The 24,437-nt window shown below is 37.6% G+C and overlaps 2 protein-coding genes across 3 annotated transcripts in view; one reads left to right on the plus strand and one right to left on the minus strand.

The window, feature by feature from the left end:
- LOC133531466 (protein neuralized) overlaps positions 1 to 7,096 on the minus strand; it is a 58,419-nt gene extending 51,323 nt beyond the window's left edge. Inside the window, exon 1 of the mRNA XM_061869706.1 lies at positions 6,632 to 7,096. Within this exon, the coding sequence (XP_061725690.1) occupies positions 6,632 to 6,659 (28 nt within the window). The 5' untranslated portion in view covers positions 6,660 to 7,096. The remainder of the gene's footprint in view (positions 1 to 6,631) is intronic.
- A 114-nt stretch (positions 7,097 to 7,210) lies between these two features.
- LOC133531460 (GATA zinc finger domain-containing protein 14-like) lies at positions 7,211 to 23,845 on the plus strand. 2 transcript variants are annotated; one of them, XM_061869690.1, is made up of 9 exons: positions 7,211 to 7,457; positions 9,876 to 10,043; positions 11,584 to 11,680; positions 12,347 to 12,469; positions 14,886 to 14,981; positions 18,188 to 18,308; positions 19,253 to 19,423; positions 20,907 to 23,054; positions 23,500 to 23,845. In XM_061869690.1, the coding sequence occupies exons 1-9, from the start codon at positions 7,327 to 7,329 to the stop codon at positions 23,547 to 23,549; spliced, it is 3,105 nt and encodes a 1,034-aa protein (XP_061725674.1). In that variant the 5' UTR covers positions 7,211 to 7,326; the 3' UTR covers positions 23,550 to 23,845. The 2 variants fall into 2 exon arrangements, with proteins under 2 accessions (XP_061725674.1, XP_061725675.1); XM_061869691.1 differs by lacking the exons at positions 7,211 to 7,457; positions 9,876 to 10,043; positions 11,584 to 11,680; positions 12,347 to 12,469 and adding an exon at positions 13,969 to 14,064.
- Positions 23,846 to 24,437: the final 592 nt, after the last annotated feature.

Consider the following 24,437-nt stretch of genomic DNA (forward strand, 5'->3'; position numbering starts at 1 on the left):
CAGTCAGCATCAATAGTAAAGAATTAAATTACACGTCAAAGTATATACTACTTATCTACTATAATTCACTAATAACTTAACAGTTTCTTACTTTATCTTAACATTGCAAGTAGTTTGATGGATCTGTGTAAAGAATGTATGAAATGAAGTTCTGTGAGACGATGGATAAGCGGGAATCTTCTGTCTTGTATTAGTCTTCTTTCTTACATTTTTCTGTTTTTCCTTTTTAGACTGTATCATGTACCAAGGTTGTATAAATACTGTCTATTATAAATTTCACAGTGTATTAGTTCGCTGTAATGCTGTGTACATTTTTTGAATCAATAAAAAAAAAAAAACATTTCGAACCACACGTTTCGCTCGTGGTTCAATTTTGGAATCTTTCGCTTGCTCGGGTATCAATATTAGCACGAGCGGTTAAACAACGACTTTGTCCCGTCAAAAAAGCGGTGGTGGCCGAGTGGATATGACGTCCGACTTTCAATCCGGGGGTCGCGGGTTCAAATCCTGGCTCGTACCAATGAGTTTTTCGGAACTTATGTACGAAATATCATCTGATATTTACCACTAGCTTTTCGGTGAAGGAAAACATCGTGAGGAAACCTACATACATCTGCGAAGAAGTTCAAAGGTGTATGTGAAGTTCCCAATCCGCATTGGGATAGCGTGGGGACTATAGCCCGAGCCCTCTCGCGCATGAGAGGAGGCCTGTGCCCAGCAGTGGGACGTACATAGGCTAAATTATTATTATTATTATTTTGCCCCCTAGTAAAACAAATAACAGTTTCAACGCGAACTGTAAAAATATATATTATTCGGAAGAGAGTTCCAGGGTGATAGATACTTTTGGCGCGATAGTACTGTACGGTCACGTCTGAAAATATCGATACGAAAGTGCCATAAATATGTATACACGACTTTATTGCCCATATATTAGGTAGTGTATACATATTTTTGGCACGTTTTTCGTATATAAAAAAGTTTTGCATGTAATCTACTCGCTCATATTTATTTGTATGACAATTTCTAGTAATGAAAACTAATAATACTGGCAACTTCTGACGAGTCGAGTACGAAATTAACCGTCGGTCACTTGCCACCGTCAACGTTCCGGCTATACTGGAGCCTGCCGGTATTGCCAGAGACGATGGCAAGAGACCAGACGGGATGTCTTTGATTCCGTGGAGGATGGGACGTGTGCTCGTGTGGGACGCAACTTGTGTTGACACGCTGGCACCTTCCCACCTCCACGGTACTACACACAAAGCCGGCGCGGCGGCGGAAGCGGCAGAGGCCCTCAAAAAGCGCAAATACGGGAGTCTCGACACCAACTACAACTTTGTTGCATTTGGAGTCGAGACTCTTGGTCCGTGGGGCCCCGCAGCGCAGGGCCTATACCGGCAATTGGCGAAACGGCTGGTGGATGTGACCGGGGATAAGAGAGCTGGTAGCTTCCTCGCCCAACGCTTGAGCATAGCGATCCAGCGAGGAAATGCTGCCAGCATCCTCGGTACCTTGCCACGGGGGCCCATTTTAGATTTAGATTTTTAGTTTTATATAGTAATTTTAGGTTAGTTAATTGTATTACTTATATATTTTTTTTTTATTAACTTGTCTATAAAGGTAGGATAAAAATAGCATAGTATTGTATGTTAAACAAGCATGTGTTTCGAGATATATAATTATTTTTTGGTGAAGGTGACGCATTTATATCGACAAAATGACACATTATGTTTAGGTACACATAGTAATTTGTGATTTAAATTTTAGATTTGTTACAGAGAAGTCTGTAAAGTGATTAAGTGAATATTTGTTATGTTAACAGTTTTTTTTTAAATTTCTACCCATTAATAAAATAATACTGGCAAAGATACATATATTCAATAAAATATCCAATTATCCACACGTGAGAGGAAATCATATCGAGTTTTTTCAACCATCCCCATTCTGTTTAGAAAGTAGCATAACGTGAGAAATCATATGATCGCTGCTTTCGGATCAGCTGATTTTGAAAAAAAAAACAGGTACCTACATACCCGACTTTGTGCAATAGCTCCTTTGTCTTTAAAATACAGGTAAAATTGAACCTTAAAACCATACAAACTAAGTCTGTATTTATAATACGACATTTCCGAAAATAATAACAGTAGGAAACATGCCAATATTTTTCTAAAATCGGTTCTATTTCCAGCAAAATAGAGATCAAATTTAAACCGGGCCGTACTTTCTAAAGTACATTTTGCACAACTGGACAATGGCGGAATGCACGTGCGTTAAAAAAAAAGAACAGGTACTCAGCTGATGCTCAGCTGTTCAAGCGACAAACTTAAACTTTGCGCGCGGCAAAATTGTGAACTAACGCGGTCTCATATTAATTTGTATATAAGCATTTGTCAGTAGCGCTTTCAAAACCGCGAAGATAAGTTTGTAAGTTTTTGACATAGACATTTTGTTGTTCTTCAAATTGCGCTTTAAGTTTAAGGAGTTATGGTTTATTTTCAAGTTGGCAAATATACGAGTTCTTTGTTTAAAACGTACTGAAAATTTGAATTTGGAAGTATTGTAGACGATAATTTATTGGTACAAGACCACAGGGTCCACAAACGTTACTCGACTTTACTGTTTAAGTTCGTGACATATCTAATATTGTGATATGACCGTGATAACATGTAATCGTCTCGTATCTTGTCGGACCCATATTGGGATGCCCTTCTCCAATTGAGGGGGATTTAAATCTTCTTGGGTCAGATTCAGAGGTGTAGGGGTTAGAGCCGGCGTAGCTTTATTTAACGTTCATAAGCGCATTGTAATATGCCTACATCTTTAACTTCACTTTTAGTACTGTTGGCATTTTAACCAGAAAAAACTTGGTGATTAATAATTCTCTTAAAACTCGTCATATGGTAGCCATGTCACAAACTTCCGTTAATAAGTCGAATACCGTCCAGGCTATTTGAATGCAATTCAAATAATTGTGCATAGAATTCACTCTTTTCTTTAATGGCCAAAGCATATTTCAGAAAAAAACTTTTAGCCAAGATTTAGTGAATAGAAGTAGGTAGGTATTTTTTTGGAGCATCCTAATGATATGCAGCCTATGTTTTTTTCTGTTAGATTTTTGTTATATAAACAGGTTTTATTTGATGTAAGCTGTATGTAAGCTGTTTTTTATATAACACATACTAAAAAGCCAGTTACAGCTTAAAGGACCAATTATCGTTTCCTCATTGGAAACTGCTCCTTTTGTACCATTTTTATTTTAGTACAAAAGGTTAAAGAAGCAAACTGAAAACGGCAAAACATTTTGACAGCATACATAATTACAAACATTCAATTAAAATAAAAAGCATTCGTAACATAATTCATTCAGCATAACCTAATAACATTGTCCATTCCATCCATCATCCAAAAGATTAGCTTTTAAGTCCTGTTTTAAGCATTATAGAGAATAAACAAACACCCTTACATTCTCTTCATCAGAACAATTTTGAATCATAAAGAGAATTAAATGAATCGAGAGATTATATTTGTATCAAAGAGAATTAAGAAGACAAAGAGTGCTCACTCCATACAACGGTTTTGTTACCAAAAATACTATTATTTTCGTAGTCTACATCTAGCGTCAAGTATCGAAACTCATAGTACTGCTACTCGACAATAGATGTCGCGGCAAACAAAAAGTCTAATGCTCAACGATTTTCCGCTAATATTGTAACCAGAGAAACCGGAACTCTATTTTTAACTCCTACGCTTACTCAAAATAACCGTTGTATGGAGTGAGCACTCTTGGTCTTCATCATTCTATTTGCTTATATTTAAGCAGACTTATATCCCCAAAACCTCGAGTTTGGTTTAAAAATATTTGAAGAAAGACAATAGCGGGGCAAGGCCAAAATTTTATGTGGGCACGGTACATGTAGCTAGGCCCTCTGGTAGCCCAAGAAATAACACGAGATATACTAGACCGCGAGCCAGCAACAGATTTCCATGACCAGTCGCCTCTCGGGTGAAAAATCGTATAGTGGTTAACGGCTATGTATGATGAACCCCCGTGGACGTCAGCTGCCGCTCCGTTGGTGGGTTGAGGAATAGCAGCCGCCGAAATACGTAAAAAAAATTGCCATCGCCTCCCGTTTGATACTTTGCCGGATGATAGTTCAGATGCTATTATTAATTTAAAAAATTGTCAGCCGGTTGTATCGCGGTGGTAACAACGTCATCTGGTCGCATGAACATGTAAAAAATAAGCACCTTACCTTTTTATGATAGCAATAACAAATCATGAAACTTTGCATGTAGCATTGCATCAGGAGAAACGTCTGAAGAGCCATAAACGGATTACGCAATTTACAAATTAGGCATACTTTTTACAGCTGACGGTCTTTCCACCGCGATACAACCGGCTGACGGTTTTTTTAAATTTAAAACAACATCTAAACTATCATCTGACTAAGTATCAGCCAGAAGGCGATGACTGACTAAATATGCTCCTGGCCCGCGGTCTATACTTACTGACAGACATTACAGTTTTAAAGTAAACTTGTAATATTTATCTGTAAAAAAAAACTTATTCGTTGTAAAGATTTTTTTTACCAAGGTGTAAAAATAAATAACATGGCGTGTGCACAAACCACAAAGATTTTTTTTTTTCACTAATAAAGAATTTGACCTCAGGAATGCGTGGTTAAAATCTGACAGTTATAATAGGCCGTGTATATTTAACTAAAATGTTAATCTTCCGTGTAATGCATTTATATACAGTGTAAACGCTGTATGACAATACTCAAGGGATTTAACAAATGTCGACGTTTTAGAGAGCATACCTTAGATCTATCCAAAATGTAAAAAGTAGTTAAACTAGGTTCCTGAAAAAGTCTATTATGAAGGTAAAAACTTAGCTATTCTATGGCAATTTATTATGTTAATTTTGTTTCTCACATAGTTTTAAATTGTATAGTTGTATACAATACAAGTTAATTCGGCATTTAACGATTTGTTTGGTGTCTATAGATTGTGCCAATTATGGACCCAGGTACATCCTTAAACTACGTCCACAAGAGAGGTATGGGTATTGTGAATGTCATCTCGCTTTGTGTGGTAGGGCATAGCACAGGGGATGTCATTCCAGATCTAGAGCAGAGCCCAACTGGGGAAGTACCTTACAGAAAACCGCAGCCAAATAACACTAGACCCTACTCATAGTGTTGTGTTCCTGCCGGTGAGTAAGGTTGCTCGAGCTCAACGAGGGGAGGGAGGGTTGTTAGGGTCGGCAACGCGCATGTAACACCTCTGGAGTTGCAAGCGTCCATAGGCTACGGAGACTGCTTACCATAAGGCGGGCCGTATGCTTGTTTGCCTCTGACGTAGTATAAAAAAAAACTCACTGATGTGTGCTTTGACTTGAAATGTCATGTTATTAAAGGTTGGATTTCACAAATCTGCGCGTCATCATGGATGACACGAACTATAGTTAAGTAATGGTTAGTGTTTAGATATTGTAAAGTAAAAGGGTATTTTATATAGGTATGACATTGTGCAGGTAGCTGGCCGTACCTGGAGCAGAGTGTTGCGCAGGTAGCTGGCCGTACGCAGAGTGGCAATAGATCGGAGAGAGTGGAGAAGGTTGGAGGAGGCCTTTGCCGAAGGGCAAGCAGGCAAAGAATACAAAAGATGGGAGATAATAGAGAGATAGTTCCTACTGTTCTTTGTCCTGTAAATAAAGGCTGTTTTATTTTATATATTTTTTTTATTTAAAGGGTATTTTATTGATTATTATCAATACACACTACCAACATACATACACCCATATTATGTAAATCAAAGAGAATGTATTTTATTCAGATAACGTAAGACACAATATACATAAACATGGAGATGGTAGAGAGTAAATAAAAAATACTGCAGCCTTCAGTAGTGATGTGAAAAGGTAGTAGAAGAGAGCGCTCTTGGGGGGCTTTCAGTATTTGATTCCTGCACCATCTTCGCACTCAAAAGCTTTGTGTCGTCTTGTGCCTCTGTATTTTATGGACAATAAAGAGGTAAAGTCTAAGAAAAAACATGCCCCTTAGTTTGACATCCAAAACAGATGGCGCTGTACTGCGATTTTTATATAATACTTTGACAATTAGAGTTACCACAAAATGTATGGAGCTGTACAGCGCCATCTCGTTTACCTGTCAAATTTGAAGCACAAAATTATCTTAAATTTTATGCATCTTACACAATCAATTTGATGTAAACTTCTGTCTGAATGTGTTATTATTAATAATATTTTAACAGGAAGTGGGTCAAATTGAACCTGTATCTTTTGTTTACATTGTTCATAAACAAATTGTTTATCTAATATCAAAGATTATGCTAATATTGTTGCAAATATGCCATTCTTAACAGTAACATGTGTTAATACTAAAATATTTACGGATTATAAATCTTTGTCATAGAAACGATAGTTATTGGTCCACAATAGACATACAGGCGTGTGAGATAATATACACGCGCGTGTCACGTGATAATGTACTATTAATTACATTAATAAAAATAGACAGGTTATAAAGCGGAAACGCTAAAAATCGAGATTAGAACTATCAAATACCGTTTGAACGTGTAATTAGAGCGAATTAGAAGCACTTACCTGGCATAGCACTGCCACTTTGCCCCATTTTTCTTACTTCGTTACCAAACTTATTATCACTCAATAATTTGTTGTATAAACAACTAATGTCCTGTTTACACGATCGCTAGACGCCGCACAGTCAGAACACACGAGTAACTTGAACTATGAACTCTACAAACGCATGTTTACTATAAAATATTCAATTATATCACTCACGTCCATTTAAAAAATGTAAAGCCAATTCTTATAAGAATCTCGTAACTTATGCACTAGAATCGGTTGGGGTATAAATCAAACGGATGTACATTGTAGTTAGAGTTATTATTTCGCGGGACCGCATTATTATAGCACTAAGTTATCATCTATTTATTATTTATAATTAACATTAGAAAAATGCAATTCTGGCTGGCCGTATTACTTTGACAATTGACATATAAAAAAAACTTCCGTCTGTTTCACTTATAGTAAAAACCGTTCCTCAATAGTATTGATTATTTCGCCAATAATTTTAAAGTAAAACTTGGCAGTGAGTCACTCATCTATGGCATCACTCGTTTGCCAAGTCAACGAAAACCGATAATGCTATATGCATACATCACTACAAGTGTCAGTAAAAAAAAAACAATCTGTTATTTTGAATCGGGCGTTTGCTTCGCTGCGATGATTGTGTTTTGATACTATTTTAATACGCTTTTTGTCATAAATAAGTGAAAATGTTCGGGAAATCTAAGAAAACTGTGTCTGTGGCATATAAGGAAAAGCTTCTAGCAGAAATCGCTCACTATGAGAAACGAATAGAAGAGGCGTTGAACAAGCGGAAGCAAAATTTCTTCGAAGACGAAAGGTACAGTCTTGCTTTAATTATATTTAAACCAAACTCGAGGTTTTGTGGATATATAAGTTGGTTGAAATATAGGAGAGATTCTTTTAACTCCTTATGATTCAAAATTGTTCGGATGAAGAGAATGTAAGGGTGTTGTTTGTTTACTATCTATAATGCTTAAAACAAGACTTAAAAGCTAATCTTTTGGATGATGGATGCAATGGTCAATGTTATTAGATAGTGCTGAATGAATTACGTTACGAATGCTTTTTATTCTATGCTTCCTTAACCTTTTCTACTGATATAAAAATGGTACAGAAGCAAGATCATGGGATATAAAATAAATTGGTCTTTTGAGCTGCAATTTTAGTATATGTAATAAAAAATACCTTGCATACAGCGTAAATCAAATAAAACCTATAACTATGAAAATCGAATTTCGCAAATTGTGGGCATCTTTCTCTGTCACTCTAATTACGCCTTTGTTGGAGTAAATTTCATCGGACTACCAGACAATTGGTACTCTGGCATCCCTTCATGGTAGGTATTCCACAAATACGAACGAAGCGTTTTGCTTCAATATTCCTTATGCCAAGGAGTGGAATGTCCTGCCCGAGTCTGTGTTTCTGCATGAGTACAATCTGAGTCTCTCAAGAGTCAAGGCTAGGGTAAATAGGTATCTCATAGGTAAGCGTGCTCCACCGTAGACCGCATCATCACTTACCATCAGGTGATCTTGGAAAAACGCCTGCCTATCTTTATATAAAAAAAAATTGCGAATTTCGGTTTTTGCGGTAGGCCCCCTGTTCATCTAACAAAAATGTTTGACAGTGGAAGGACAAGTCTAATTGTCCCTCCTAGGTCTAAAATCTATTGCTTGGAGTAGTTGCAAGCTAAGCTTGTCCAAATAATTGAATGTTACACCCCTGACTGAGTTCTAATATTCTTTAATGAATTAAAAAAAAAGCCTTTTAATATTATATTTCAAAATATTAGATTAAATTTGTTACTCCTCCTTCATCAATTTCTACTTCTTCTTCCTGCCCTTATCCCACGTTATGTAGGGTCGGCCCAACATGTTTTTCTCTTCCATCCATAATTTTTTGGGTCTACCATTTGCTCTCCATCCATCAACATTCATCCCTAACATTCATTTGCCTATATGGTATTCATCCCTCCTCATTATATTCCTCTCTCTGCCTTTATGTATTTGGATCGGGTTTAGGTCATCAGTTTTCTTGATGTCTTTGTTCTATCTGGAACATGCACAACTAGACATTTGCCTAGGGAGCCCTTCCATTTCGTGATCTCTAATGGCCATCAGCCATCTTCAAGTTGAGCTACATAACCTGCCCATCGAAATTCAATGAAATAAATAAATATTGGACCCGGGGGACGTCAATAAGATTAAGACCAAACTCAATTTTTAGTTTCGATTTCAGGAACATGTTTGATCGATAACCCATTTGCTTTGCAAGAAGACAACAATCTCAAACATTCGGTAAATATTTGTAGAGGCTACACAGCCAATAAAAAGCACAGCAAGGTGTGTTAAAAAGCATGATCTGTCAACCACAATCACCAGACCTTAACCTGATCGAGCTTTCATGGGATGAATTCGCCCTTAGGGTCCGAAAACAATGACCGACCGACTTTATGGGAGATACTGCAATATGAGTGGAAATCCATAAGACAAGCAACGCTACTACACAAACTTGTGGAAAGAATGTCAAGATTGACGATTTTTCGATGAGAAACTGTGAAAAAAACTTTTTATTATTATATATCTGCTTTTTTTTAATAAATTCTGATTAACAAATTGTTTAATTCTTTATTTTATCTACTGCAAAGGAGTATTTTCGTAAAAAAATCATTAAAATGTTGATTATTTGCATATTCTGTGTTTGGTCTTAAACTTTTTGACAGTAGTGTATGTCCTTAAGCTATGTCCATAAGATAGGTATGCGCACTATGATTGTCATCTTACTGGTGAAAGGCACATCGGATGTCATTCCAGATCTAGCCTGCACCTAACAAATGTCTCTTTTTGACCCAGTGGTTGACTGGTAGAGAATGCCTTAAGGCATTAAGTCCACCATTTATACTTAATATTTTATGTGCAATAAAATATAAATAAATAAATAAATCTAGAGCAGAGCGAAATGAGTCCACCACCAGCTTACAGAAAACCGCAGCCAAATAACATGACTCACTCATAGTGTTGTGTTCCTGCCTGCCGGTGAGTAAGGTTGCTGGAGTTAAACAAGGGTGCAGAGTGTTAGGGTTCACCTCTGGAGTTGCCATAGGCTATGGAGACTGCTTATCATCGGGCGGGCTATATGCTTGTTTGCCAAAATAGTACAAAATAAAATTATAACACAATTTTACACAGATCAACCTATTCTCACAGGAATGATATAAGTTTCAATATTCTTTCAGCTTTGAAGATGTGAAGAATCCATACAAGTTCAAGATCCAACCGTCTCAGTATGAGCTGAAGCAGCAGGAAGCCAGCTTGAACGAACAAGTCAGGATGACGCTGGAACTTTCAAAGTTGACCATCATGCAGTCCGAGGTTAATGTTATGGTCACACCTCCGGAAGTCAGGTACATATGTCGTAATTTTTAAATGCTAAAGCCTATCACGGAGCGATAACATATATTAATATACCGTAACATACCAACAGCAACCATATCACGCTTGACGCAATCTTTGAAGCGCAGCAAGATTGCGTCAAGCGTGATATGGTTGCTTTTAATATCACATGTAACCAATGGCAAAAACTGGCCGAAGACCGACCCGTATGGCGTCGTGCTATTCATGATGGTCAAACCAAACACGACGATGCCTGGTTTACCTCTTTAAGAGAGAAACGCATGAGGCGCCACAAGCAGGCCTCCAACCCTCGCCCACCTGGGGAGCATACACCTGCCGCGTGTGTCGACGTGGGATCCTCTCTCGCATAGGGCTATACAGCCACGAACGCAAGTGTCGTTACCAGGATGCTGCATAAAACATCTCACATAGATGAATATGCCTATTATTATTATTATTACCAACAGATATAGTATAGCTAAGCACCACACATGCCAACAATACCAAAATATATATCGCTGTCTGTCTAGCACCTACATTGTGAGATTTGTGAGAGAGACGTATATATTATAGCTTTGTGTGTGAACTCTGCCAAACGTTACGTAATATCGTAAGATGCCCTGCTATAAGGAAACTTTTGCTGTATTATCGCTCCAACTGTGACGGCCTTCAAAGAGATGCTAAGTGCCTAACTGTATTGCCACAAGTTACAATTTGTCCAAATCCAAGGGCTCCAAGTTTAGTGCGTTTCTGTTATTTTTTCCATGAGTTTAGAATAATTGACTGTCGTCCTAGAGTTCCTAGATCCAGCCCCGGGCCCCTGGATCCGCTCTTGAATGGATCTTTTCATTTAAGTACAAAATATAGGCCCATCTACTCTATAGATGTATGTAACATAGTATTTATCTACACGCCCAAAGGTCGCAGGGTGAGTATTGCTGCACTAGAGTCCAGAATCCCTAAGAGATATGGATTGCCACATTGGATGCGTTTTGCGGTCTGCGTTCAGGTCTGACCTGACCTGACCGCAGACCGCAGAACGCATCCAGTGTGGCAAAAACTTTAATTCACCGTGCAGCTTGGCAAAAGTGTCCTCTAGCTCTTTACACTGTAGTCTGTCATAGTCCAGTCTCCTCCGTTTCGGCAGTGGGGAGACACTAGAGCGTTCGGGCAATCTCGGCTCAGGATTGCTCCGAGCAATCATTAGGGTTGGCACAACTTGACGTCCCTTTGCGTGCACAACCACTTGAATTTGAATTTGAATTTTGACAACCCTAAATAGCCGAAAAGAATGCCATACATTAGTAAGAGACAGCATGATTTGTCCCTGAATCGCGGTCAAACTTAGGTTTCGTAGGAAGTGTCATTTCTATACCGTAGTACTATTATTTTTTCAGTTTTGCAGGGGACTATTTTAGTTATAAGTTTTTAAATAATTGTATTAATAAAAATAAATAATAATAATAAAACAAAAAGATTGTTTACCTTTTTCTAATCCTAAAAAACGGAGACATACACATGATATTAAGATTTATATTATTGTGGTTCCAGGAAACCAGTGCAAGAGGATGGCGTTTGGCACGAGGTGGCGGCGGAGTGCAAGATTGACCTAGTCTCTTTCACTATCATGTTTTATGCTCATAAGCCGGTCAGTGAGCCTTCTATGTTTTAATCATCTTTAACGAAATATTTACTGCTTTTTTGAGAATGCTAGGAACCCCCGATTTGCTTTTACACTTAAATTTCTAAGCCTAAGCTCTAGTAGGCATGCTACTAAATATTTATGTATATATATGTTTTTTTTTTTGTTACTTCGTGAATCGTTCGTGATCTGGGTTCTAGCAGAATTATCAGTGCTTCACCCGAAAGAGTGGAGCGTATTACTGAGCCAGAACCCTTTTGTTTTGCTGCAACGCACACAGCACACATTACCTTTTATTGATGCTTTTTGCTCTTTATTTAATTTTTATTTTGGTGTTGCTATTGTTTGTATTATTTTTTTGTATAGTTGTGTGTATTGTGTCAAGCGAATAAATGGTTTATCTATCTATCTATCTATCTATCTATCTTTTGAAACCAATAAGTTGGTGGCAAACAAGCATACGGCCCGCCTGATGGTAAGCAGTCTCCGTAGCCTAAGTACGCTTACAACTCGAGGGGAGAGAAAGACATTGTATAACGAAAATGATTTGTAGAGATGAAGCAATATTATATCGTTGTTAGTGCTTAAATAAAAACATACCTACTGGCAATAAAAAGTACCTATAAAAATGTAATTATATATACTATAGCTAATTTGTATAAATGTCCTTAGCACCGCAAATTCGCGCCGACCCGCTACAGAAACCTGGCAGTAACGTTGCTAAAGCCAGCTCATCAGTTAGAGCTAACACAGAGCATACTACCAAAGCTTCAACTACCCAACCTCGCTCTGCAGGTTAGTATACTACCATACGGGGTGCTATCATGGGGCTGCGACCCGCTACATAAACCTGGCAGGAATGCTGGTAAAGCCTGCTCATCAGTTAGAGCAAGCACAGAGAATACTACCAAAGCTTCAACTACCCAACCTCGCTCTGCAGGTTAGTATACTACCATACGGGGTGGTATCATGGGGCTGCGACCCGCTACATAAACCTGGCAGGAATGCTGGTAAAGCCTGCTCATCAGTTAGGACAAGCACAGAGGATACTACCAAAGCTTCAACTACCCAACCTCGCTCTGCAGGTTAGTATACTACCATACGGAGTGCTAGCATGGGGCAGCGACCCGCTACAGAAACCTGGCAGGAATGCTGGTAAAGCCTGCTCATCAGTTAGAGCAAGCACAGAGAATACTACCAAAGCTTCAACTACCCAACCTCGCTCTGCAGGTTAGTATACTACCATACGGGGTGCTATCACGGGGCTGCGACCCGCTACATAAAACTGGCAGGAATGCTGGTAAAGCCTGCTCATCAGTTAGGGCAAGCACAGAGAATACTACCAAAGCTTCAACTACCCAACCTCGCTCTGCAGGTTAGTATACTACCATACGGGGTGCTAGCATGGGGCTGCGACCCGCTACATAAACCTGGCAGGAATGCTGGTAAAGCCTGCTCATCAGTTAGAGCAAGCCCAGAGAATACTACCAAAGCTTCAACTACCCAACCTCGCTCTGCAGGTTAGTATACTACCATACGGGGTGCTATCATGGGGCTGCGACCCGCTACATAAACCTGTCAGGAATGCTGGTAAAGCCTGCTCATCAGTTAGAGCAAGCACAGAGAATACTACCAAAGCTTCAACTACCCAACCTCGCTCTGCAGGTTAGTATACTACCATACGGGGTGGTATCATGGGGCTGCGACCCGCTACATAAACCTGGCAGGAATGCTGGTAAAGCCTGCTCATCAGTTAGGACAAGCACAGAGGATACTACCAAAGCTTCAACTACCCAACCTCGCTCTGCAGGTTAGTATACTACCATACGGAGTGCTAGCATGGGGCAGCGACCCGCTACAGAAACCTGGCAGGAATGCTGGTAAAGCCTGCTCATCAGTTAGAGCAAGCACAGAGAATACTACCAAAGCTTCAACTACCCAACCTCGCTCTGCAGGTTAGTATACTACCATACGGGGTGCTATCACGGGGCTGCGACCCGCTACATAAAACTGGCAGGAATGCTGGTAAAGCCTGCTCATCAGTTAGGGCAAGCACAGAGAATACTACCAAAGCTTCAACTACCCAACCTCGCTCTGCAGGTTAGTATACTACCATACGGGGTGCTAGCATGGGGCTGCGACCCGCTACATAAACCTGGCAGGAATGCTGGTAAAGCCTGCTCATCAGTTAGAGCAAGCCCAGAGAATACTACCAAAGCTTCAACTACCCAACCTCGCTCTGCAGGTTAGTATACTACCATACGGGGTGCTATCATGGGGCTGCGACCCGCTACATAAACCTGTCAGGAATGCTGGTAAAGCCTGCTCATCAGTTAGAGCAAGCACAGAGAATACTACCAAAGCTTCAACTACCCAACCTCGCTCTGCAGGTTAGTATACTACCATACGGAGTGCTAGCATGGGGCAGCGACCCGCTACAGAAACCTGGCAGGAATGCTGGTAAAGCCAGCTCATCAGAAAGATCTAGCACAGAGCATACTACTCAAGCTGCAGTTACCCAACGTCGCTCTGCAGGTTAGTATACTACCATACGGGGTGCTATCATGGGGCATCGACCGCTACAGAAACCTGGCAGTAACGCTGGTACAACCTAGGTTGTATGGCTACCTACTACGCTAGGAAATAGATTAAAAAATAAAAATAAATGTTTGTACTTTAAACGATTGTGGCAGCACGTTAACAGTATATCATGACCAAAGAGAATTTGAAATAGAGGTGGATTGTCAAAGCAAATCTTTCGACACAAGATTAAAACTTTTAGAACGTCATTTGACTTTAATCTTTATTATTTCACTGATATGTGATAAGTTTGTTAAATATCAAAAAGGGCACCACTTTTTAACCATAAGTCCAAATGAAAAAAAACGTGGAAGTAGAGCTTAAGAAATACATTAAATGAAAACTATAGCGGACCTGATCACTTTAGCTGTTTTTGAGTTATCGCAAAAAGTTTCCCCTTCATAGTAAAAAGACTTTAATTAGGTACTGATTATGCAAATTTGCCTATTTGTTTAACTCGGGTGAAAGGTACCGTTTCATCCCTTGGTTAACAATTTACTATACTTTAAGCTCCAGTGTAGCTTATTGTGACGGAAAAGTAACTACGGAACCCTACTCTGAGCATGGCCCGACATGCTCTTGGCCGGTTTATTTTTATATCGTTATGGTTATAAAATGGTGTGATTTGCAGGTGTTAAAGAGCTACGCGACAGCAGCCCGTTCCCGTCGCACCACGCTGCTGGACTTGGCCGAGAGATATGCCGACAAACTGAACATGCAAGCCATGGTAACTATGCAATTTTACTTACATGCGTTTTCTTATCTTATGAATCAAGTTTTCTTATCTTATGGTCCTGGGTTCGAATCCTGGTAAGGGCGCTTATTTGTGTGATAAATAAAAAATAAAATAAAATAAATAAATTTTATAGGACATTATTACACAAATTGACTAAGTCCCACAGTAAGCTCAATAAGGCTTGTGTTGAGGGTACTTAGACAACGATATATATAATATATAAATATTTAGTACCTGGGCGACCGAGCTTTGCTCGGTTATAACTATTTATTGTAATATGGTGGTCTATAGGTGATAATCTTAACTACATTTTTTACTAAATTAAACTTGTCTAAAACAATAAAAATTAAAAAATTATATATAAACTTGAACATATAAAAAAAAAAACAAAAGTTAGTCACCGGGCGAGATTCGAACCCGTAACACTCGTTTAGCAGTCCGCGTCTTAACCCGCTGGACCAGACGGACAGTAGCCGGTGACACGAAATTAGCGACCATATTCTGCGTCGAAAGAAAAACGCATGAAAACTCGAAAACACGCGTTTTCCCAAGCATAAGACTAATCTAGATAGATTGTATACCCCCAAAAACCCCCATATACCAAATTTCAGCGAAATCGTTAGAGCCGTTTCCGAGATCACAGAAATATATATATATTTATATATATACAAGAATTGCTCGTTTAAAGGTATAAGATAAATACTTAAATACATAGAAAACACCCATTACTCAGGCACAAAATATCCATGCTCATCACACGAATACCAGGATTTGAACCCGGGACCATCAGCTTCGTAGGCAGGGTCACTACCCACTAGGCCAAACCGGTCGTCGATGATGAGCACAGATATTTGTCTGATATGGGTGTACAACTGTACGTGTTGCCTGAAATAAAACTTTATTTATTTATTTATTTTATTTTTTTATTTGTTCCTGAGTCATGGGTGTTTTGTATATTATATATATAGTTGTCTGCGTACCCACAACACAAGCCTTCTTGAGCTTACCGTGGGACTTATTCAATCTGTGTAAGAATGTCCTATATTATGTATTAATTTATTAAGTGCCAGTCCGAACTCGCGCACCGAGGGTTCCATACAAGCTTTTAATTGTCTCATCTAACAAACACCAAAGGCTTTTGACCATAAGTATTGGGTCATTACCTATGAAATTGGCGTTTTTGTTCATAAGTATTAGTCATGTCATAGTTTATTTATTTTAATAGTAACTTCGAAGTATTTTTTAATTTCATCAGTGCGCTACATAACGACGATTTTACATACAATTATTTGCTACTTTTATTGTTTTATGTATCCAGAATACCGCCCTGAAAACAGCTCTTTTCATGTGCTGCCGGCTCGAGTATTTAAATGACTTATATTTTTCTGACGGGACAGATTTAAAAAAAAATGTGAGATAGAAAATGTGCCTTAAAAATTTCTCAGATAACTGGCAAAAATTTGTTTGGTTTGAAAATGCTATCACAAAATAATCCGCAAAATTCATTGTATGAAAAATCGAATAAAGTTCTCTATACAAAACATAGAAATAGGATAGTATAGAACGACTGTCAAACTTCGAAAGTGTGGCCAAAAATGAAATGCAAGTGTGTGCGTAAATTGTCTATGTGCGAACAAAAATAGTGATGTCATGTTACAACATATTAATAATCTATCGATGTTTAACTGCTTTATCGACTACTTTTTCTAATGTGTTTGAAAAAGTTGAAAATGATAAAGTTGAACTTGTTTGAAAATGTGTTCGCAAAGAGTTGACTTACCAAAGAAAATTTGAATTTCGCGCTTTTTCCTGCTGACAAGTTGGGTTGGGTGTGTATACGCTGTCTTGTGTTTCCTTGTGTTGGCGGCAAAGCCGTGGAAAAGTTAAGTACTGTGTTGGAAAGTGAAGTTTAAATTTATCGCTAAACATGTGCACCTTCAAAAAAGGTATTATAACAATCGTTATTATTTTAAGTCGGTTATAAAGGTAATATCTCTTTTGATATCTTGTGAACAACTAATACCATACCTACTAATATACCGACAAGTTATCGATACAGTCATATGAACATTTTGTCAAGCCCTAGCGTAAAGTAACAGTTTAGGTTTTTACACAAAATATTCTAAATTATTGACTAATATGATGAAATATTAACACACAATTGAAGAAAAACTTATAATGAACTGTATAAATTGGTTTTTTACTCTTTTTATGCTGTTAATTTGATAAAATATCGTTACGAAAAGTTCGCTAGGAATATCATAATTACCTGTGAAATGAGTATTTTCCTGGGTTTTTTGGCACTGAAACACTACAACCCGGCACACAACATGACACCATCGTCCCTAATTTACTTAATATATATTTTTCTTTTTGATTCTCTTATATTTTTCACGTTAAAAAATACGGCAATATGATTTTGGCCGCCTCGGCCGCCTTCGAACTCAAAATTGGTTACGTTTTCTCATATGTAGTCTGCCTCTTTCGCACTTATGGCTTGTTCATATACGTCATGGCTTCCCTTTCGCACACTTCATCTGTCTGTCAAGCGAAGCGACTGACATGTCTCTGATACAAAACGCCAATTTCATAGGTAATGACACTAATGACCTAATATACTAAGCATGATGGTGAACAGCGCCATCTATCGGTAAATTGGCTGACTAATTTGCGCCACCTGTTTTTTGGGACATTTTTTATTACGTGAACCGATTTCAATAATTTTTGTTTTTTTTTTTGAAAATACGTGTTTTTGTTACAATCTTTTAGAAATTTCAAGTATAATAAACACCCGCAACGGAGGTCGAATTGCAAATAAGTTTATAACATTTTTGTTCTTTTTTTTCACATTTTCCTTCAATAAACTTTATTTTTCAAATATGAAAAAATATATTTTGGTATGTTCAATTTGAGTTCTTTTAAATGATACCCCACTTGACACAGTAACTAGACTTTGAAATTTTGCCCCCTCTTTATATTGGGCACTAAAGATAAAAATTACACTTTTTTTTATACTACGTCGGTGGCAAACAAGCATACGGCCCGCCTGATGGTAAGCAGCCGTAGCATGTGTACTTGTGTAGCTTTACACTACACTACACTTAAAAGATTATGATGTATCAATTCTTAATTATATTTTTTCTCAAGTATTTCAGGAACTTACATAAATATTAAAACTCCAAAAACCAATTTCACAGCCAGAAGGCGGGTACTGCGTTCGATTCCTGGACCTTCTCCAACTGGACTGGACGCTAGAGAACTTGTGGTCTCCCATTGTGCCTTTTTGTCACCGTATGAAGTTCGAGGTGGAGTACATGCGTATGTATCTTTTGCCAAAAATATAAGATAAAGATAGTTTATTATTCAAGTAGGCATATTACAATGCGCTTATGAACGTCAAATGAAGCTACACCGGCTCTAACCCTACACCTCTGACCTGAGAAGATTTAAATCCCCCCTCAATTGGAGGAGGGTATCCCAATATGGACTGGCAAGAAACTCGGCGGGTCAAAACATTACATATTATAATAAACTTGCATTAAATAAGAAAAAATACAATTTTGATTCTATTTATATAATATACTAATACTTAAATACATGGAAAACATCCATGACTCAGGAACAAATATCCATGTTCATCACACAAATACATGCCCTTACCAGGATGCGAACCCAGAGCCATTGGCTTCATAGGCAGGGTCACTACCCACTAGGCCAGACCGGTCGTGTCGTCGTCTGTAATACAGCTACAAATACTGATTCATGTTATTATATTAATATAATATGTTATGAAGTATATCCATCCAATATGTTAATTAACATATTGGATGGATATACTTCTTTACAAGCTTTTATTGAAATTGAAGTCAAATCTTGTAAGCCAAATTAATAGACCCACTACCCATTATCGGATTGAGCTGAAATTTCACACGCATTATGTAACTTTGGTAACTGCAAATTTCCATAATAAGAGATCGCTTTTCAACGATAAGACCGCCTGATTAACTCTACTTCTGATGCTCTTTTCTCTCTGTATTGTTTTTTGTTGAGGTGTGCAATAAGTATTTGTATTGTATTGTAATATCCATCCATTCTAGTTTTTTTTTTTTTTATGGAGTATAGGCAGACGTTTGACCACGATAGATCAGCTTGATCTAGCTGATCGGATGACTTTGCATCTATTATTTTTATTTACTTAACATCTTGTCTGTCATAGTAAACAATAATAAACAAATTCTTATGTTTATTTTTTACTCCTACAGCGAAAGACTACATTAGCGCCATCAGCAAACTCTACAAGCAGTTTAAAGACCCATCATTAGAGACCTCAGAACGAACCTCTATACTGTCCAAGATCTTTGACATCTGCCTGCAAGCTGCTGGACCAGCCAGAGAGATGCAGGAGAGCTTCGAATCAGACCCTGAAACCACTGGTATGTATTATAGACCTCGATGTTGATACACAAGCATACAGCCCGCTTCATGATAATCAGTTTCCATAGCCTACGCTTACAGCTTCAGTGGTGTCACATGTGCATCACCAGGGCCCGTACTTTTCATGCCGTTGACGCAAAAATGACGTAATTTAACATACAGGGAGTTACTACAAATTTAGATAACTTATTGATGGGTATCATAATAAATACTTGTTACGTGAATAAAAGCTTGTTACGCTGTTAAAAACCAAAAATATGTATTATTTCATGAATTAATAATCTATTATTTATTTGTGTGACAATAAAATTAAAGTCAGACGTTTCTATACTGATTGTCAAGTATATGTGTCAGTTACCTAAAGAGGTTGATAAATGATTAATTATTACGAAAATACTAATTGGAATCATACTCTATGTAGCGTGACGTCATTTTTATGTCAACGGCATGAAATGTACGGGCTCCGTGCATCACCAAACCTATTTCCTTTCTAAAGAAGAACACACACACAGACACACAAAAGACAAAAGAAACAGAAAGAAAGAAAACACATAGACAGAAGTAAGAAGTAAACAATACAATAATAACTAGTTGGTTCACCTAAATCACCACAAAAACTCAGAAAGTAGCAGATTTTTTCAGATATTGTATATGAGATTTGAATCGGAAGAAAGAAGTATGCTCTTTTTACAGATTGATACCATGGTTGCCGTAAATATATATATATATATATAAATAAATGTTTATTCACGTTTCATGCCTTATAAAAATTTGCAATATACTTCTGCCAAACCACAGAGTGGTTTGTTGGCAGACGAAGCTCCTATAATATGTAAGCTAGGTAGTCTATATGTTACTTATATTATTATCTATTTAACCCCTTACCGCATGCGCAGCCCTATATGGCAGTTTTAATATTCAATTCTATTGATAGCTATTAAAGTTTATTTTTAAACAGATTTAATACTTTTGTTTACGACATGAAGTGTGGGTGTGTACAATTTATAGCGGTTGTATTTTACCTTTTATTTTATTTAATAGATTATTGCTAAGTTTCTTTTTAAATGTTCGTTTTGTTATCCTTTTGGTCTTCAAATCCGATGGTAACTCGTTATAGATCATAGGGACTAAATATTTTCTACATCTCTGGCCAAAATAATTCGTAAAACTAGGTACTAGCAATTTATTATTATCTCTGTTTCTTATTATCCTTTGATTGACAATAGGTGTTTTAAACTCATCATTATACATTTGTTCCATAGCTAAGAATAACGTGACTTTTTCATAAACTGTTAAAATTTTACATTCTAAGAAGAGTTGTTCATAGGTAGTACTTTTACATTTAGTTTTAGTTTTTTAGATATTATCTCATAAAAATGATGCATAAAATTCCATATGGTCGTCGCTTTAAAACTTAACTTCAAATGGATGTGTATTTCCTTTTCATTCTAATTGGCTCACAATTAAAAACTTTTTTCACAGGTCGCCTCCACGAGCGTCGCACAACAATCGATCAAGAACCGGACGTGCCGAACGTGGAAAAATCACCGAAAAAACCTTCTGGCAAAGAGAATAAGCCCCAAAATCGCAAAACTGACATGGCGCCGCCTAAAACTATTCCTAAGAAGGCTAAAAAGAGTAAACCATATCAGGATAATACAGATGATAGTCGGAAAAGCGTTAAAAGAACTACTCAGAGTGATAATAGGTATGACGCGAAAAGATCAAGAATTGATGATAGTGATAATAACACGAGTAAAGCTGGATTGAAAGGTGGTAGTACTATTCAAGATAAAGTTGAACCAGCAGTTGCTACTTCAGAAGTTCAAAAAAGAAATGACAAACAACTTGTCAGTACAGAGAAAGACGTTGGCTCGGAAATTAATGGACAGAAAAAGATATCTGGTAAAACGACGACAAAAACTGTGAAAGAAACTGCAAAAGTTATAGTTCGTCCTGAGAGTGATGCCGCGAAAAAGGGAGACAGCAACATTATTCAGTCTAAAACTTCTAGTAACACCGAAGTTGTTGGTATTCAAAATACCAATGAGAATAAAGATGATGGTTCAAAGAATAGCAGTGAGGTTCGTTCAAAAATTACCAAGAAAAGGGTCGAGAAAAATAATGACAAAAATGTTAATTCTAAAGATTCGAAAACAGGTAACGCTGGAAGATCTGAAAAAGAAACTGAAAACACAGAAAAGACACAAAATGATAAAACTGTGAACAAGAATATTGTTAAGCAAAAAGAGAAGGCTGTAATAGAAAGGGATAACTTAAACCCGAAGAAAGATACAGAGAACTCTACAAATGTTAAACCTACTGTTAAAAATACTGTCAAGTCTAAAGATAAGAATAAGGAAAACAATACTTTAAGCTCAACAAATTCAGAAACTACAACAACTACTAAGAACGACAGTAAGAAAGTGGTCAGTTCCAAAAACGATGACAATATTGGGAGTTCAAAACGCGTAACGAAAAATTCTGAAAATGCTGAAGATGTTACCTCGAAAATCAAAAATACTTTAAATGGTGTTGGTATTTCTAAAAGAGCTACATACACCAAGGACGATAATACACAAGAAAATGTAAGTAATAAGAAAAATATGAATAACAAGGAAACTGTTAGTAGAGCAATTTCTAAATCAGCAGCATCACCAGCAAAAGATAAACCAGTACCAAGAAACATCAAAGATAATGAAGAAAACGGAGTTCCCAAGAAGGTTACTAAAAATGCTGATAAAGATACAAATTTAGAGGGTGCAGCCGGTAAGACAGGATCAGAGAAAACTAAAACTAATGTTCTTAAAAAATCTAAAGGCAACGCAACAAAGCCAAATGATGTGAAAAATGGTGAGATCAATAACAAAGATGTTACGAAAGGCAATAATGATAAAAATACAAAAATATCTAGCGAAGTATCTGAAAGCAGAGTTGTTAAAGAAAAGCAGGCAGAAAGTGCTAAAATTACTACTAAAGACAATACAGATAAAGAAAACTGTCAGGCAGGAGAGAAAAGAAAAAATAATCCTAAGACCACTGAGCAGAAAACTGGTCAAGATAATAATAAAATGACAGTCAATAAAACTTTTACAAAAACAATAAGAAATGATGAACAAAGCGAGAAAACTGATGACGTCGTAGCAAAGAAAAGTAAAACTACAGAACCAGTAACTAAGAACGTAAAAAATAACAATGAACAGCCTAAGAAATCTACTGCTGATACAGAAAATTCTAAAAACAATCCTAACGCAACCGTAAACACAAGAATTTTAAAAGAAAAACCAAATCGCAATGAAACATTACAAAAAGCTGTCGGAAATAACAGAATTATTCAAAACAATACAAATAAAACAAACCAGAAAATAAATAACATGCCTAATGTGATTAAATCTAAAATCCTACCTATATCAAAACTGACAGAAGAAAAACAGATAAAAATCGCAGATAAGTTAAAAACTAAGATACCAATGATGAAAAACAAAATGAAGTTTTCTTCACTAAGTAACAAACTAGGAATGAACAATGCAGGTAAAAATAGTAACGCGGAGGAAAAGATTAAGATTTCACAGAAGAGTCTGCCCGTTTTCAAGAAAGTCGCAAAAAATCTACCCACCAGACACAGCCCAAGTAAGTAAATCGTTATACTTATGTTTAATGGGGGTCCTGACTGTTGGGGTGTTTCCACCAACGGAGCAGCAGCTGACGTCTACGTGGGTTCATCATACATTGCCGTTACCGTATACGAGTTTTAGCCCGCGCTGTTTTTTAAATTCATGATAGCATAAACTATTATCTGATAAAGTATGAGACGGGAGGCGATGACTGACAAAATATGCTCCTGGCCCGCGGTCTATCAAATTTATTTCTGTTCTGGAACGGTGTCAAACGATTTTAAATGAGCCAGGATTTCTGCATCAAACTTTTGTATAGAATATAGAATCAATACGTAAGAAACCTCCTTATAAGTATTAAATAGATGGACTGCCTCAACGGCGAAGGAGTTGGACATAAAACCAGCACGGTGAGAAGGAATCGAGAATATTCGCAAATCTAACAAACTTTTTTTTTTCAGGAAAACTGCCAACGTTCAAGCCGGCGTCCAAAGGGTTTTCAAACAAGTAAACAATAATTCAGGGGCATTTTGATGACATTAAGGATAGACAAAAATGTAAATAAACAAGCATGATTGTAAATTCTGTTGTTCAATAAGTCTTCCTAGCGTTTGCCTCGGCTTATTGCCACGGGAGCCTGGGGTCCGCTTGGCAACTAATCCCAAGCATAGAGAAATAAGAAGTAATAAGAGTGCTCACTCCATACATTAGTTTTGGTACCAAAATTATTATTATAGACGCAGTCGACATCTAGCATCGAGTAGTGTAAGCGTAGGAGTTGAAAATAGAGTTCCGGTTATTCTAGTTATAATACTTATAATATTAGCGGAAAATCGTTGAGCATTAGACTTTTCAAAAATCGTTGAGAGTTCCGCTACTCGATGCTAGATGTCGACTACGTATATAATAATCATTTAGCACTCTATTACTTCTTCTTCAAAGAATATAATATGTTCTTATTTCTCTATGCCAAAACGAGAGTTCTTTCATAGTCGACATCTACCCGACCCGGGTATGTCCTTAAACTACGTCCATAAGAGAGGTATGGGCAATTTGTGAATGTCATCCCGCTCTGAGCAGAGCCCAACTGGGGAAGTACCTCCACCTTACAGAAAACCGCAGCCAAATAACACTAGACCCTACTCACAGTGTTGTGTTCCTGCCGGTGAGTAAGGTTGCCAGAGCTCAACGAGGGTGGGAGGGGGTTAGGGTCGGCAACGCGCATGTAACTCCTCTGGAGTTGCAGGCGTACATAGGCTACGGATACTGCTTACCATTAGGCAGGCCGTATGCTTGTTTGCCACCGAGGTAGTATTAAAAAAAAAAAAAATTAGCGTCAAGTAGCGGAACTTATCAGTACTGCTACTTGACAATAGATGTCGCGACGAACGTAAACTCT

This window comes from Cydia pomonella, chromosome 25, assembly GCF_033807575.1.
Source record: "Cydia pomonella isolate Wapato2018A chromosome 25, ilCydPomo1, whole genome shotgun sequence".
Classification (NCBI taxonomy): Eukaryota; Metazoa; Arthropoda; class Insecta; order Lepidoptera; family Tortricidae; genus Cydia; species Cydia pomonella.

Excerpts from the sequence above, each read along its gene's own strand:
- LOC133531460 (XM_061869690.1), top strand. The coding sequence starts at position 7,327 with ATGTTCGGGAAATCTAAGAAAACTGTGTCTGTGGCATATAAGGAAAAG. Across the intron at positions 10,044-11,583 it reads GTCACACCTCCGGAAGTCAG|GAAACCAGTGCAAGAGGATG; the intron begins GTACATATGTCG and ends TTGTGGTTCCAG. Across the intron at positions 12,470-14,885 it reads TACCCAACCTCGCTCTGCAG|GTGTTAAAGAGCTACGCGAC; the intron begins GTTAGTATACTA and ends TGTGATTTGCAG.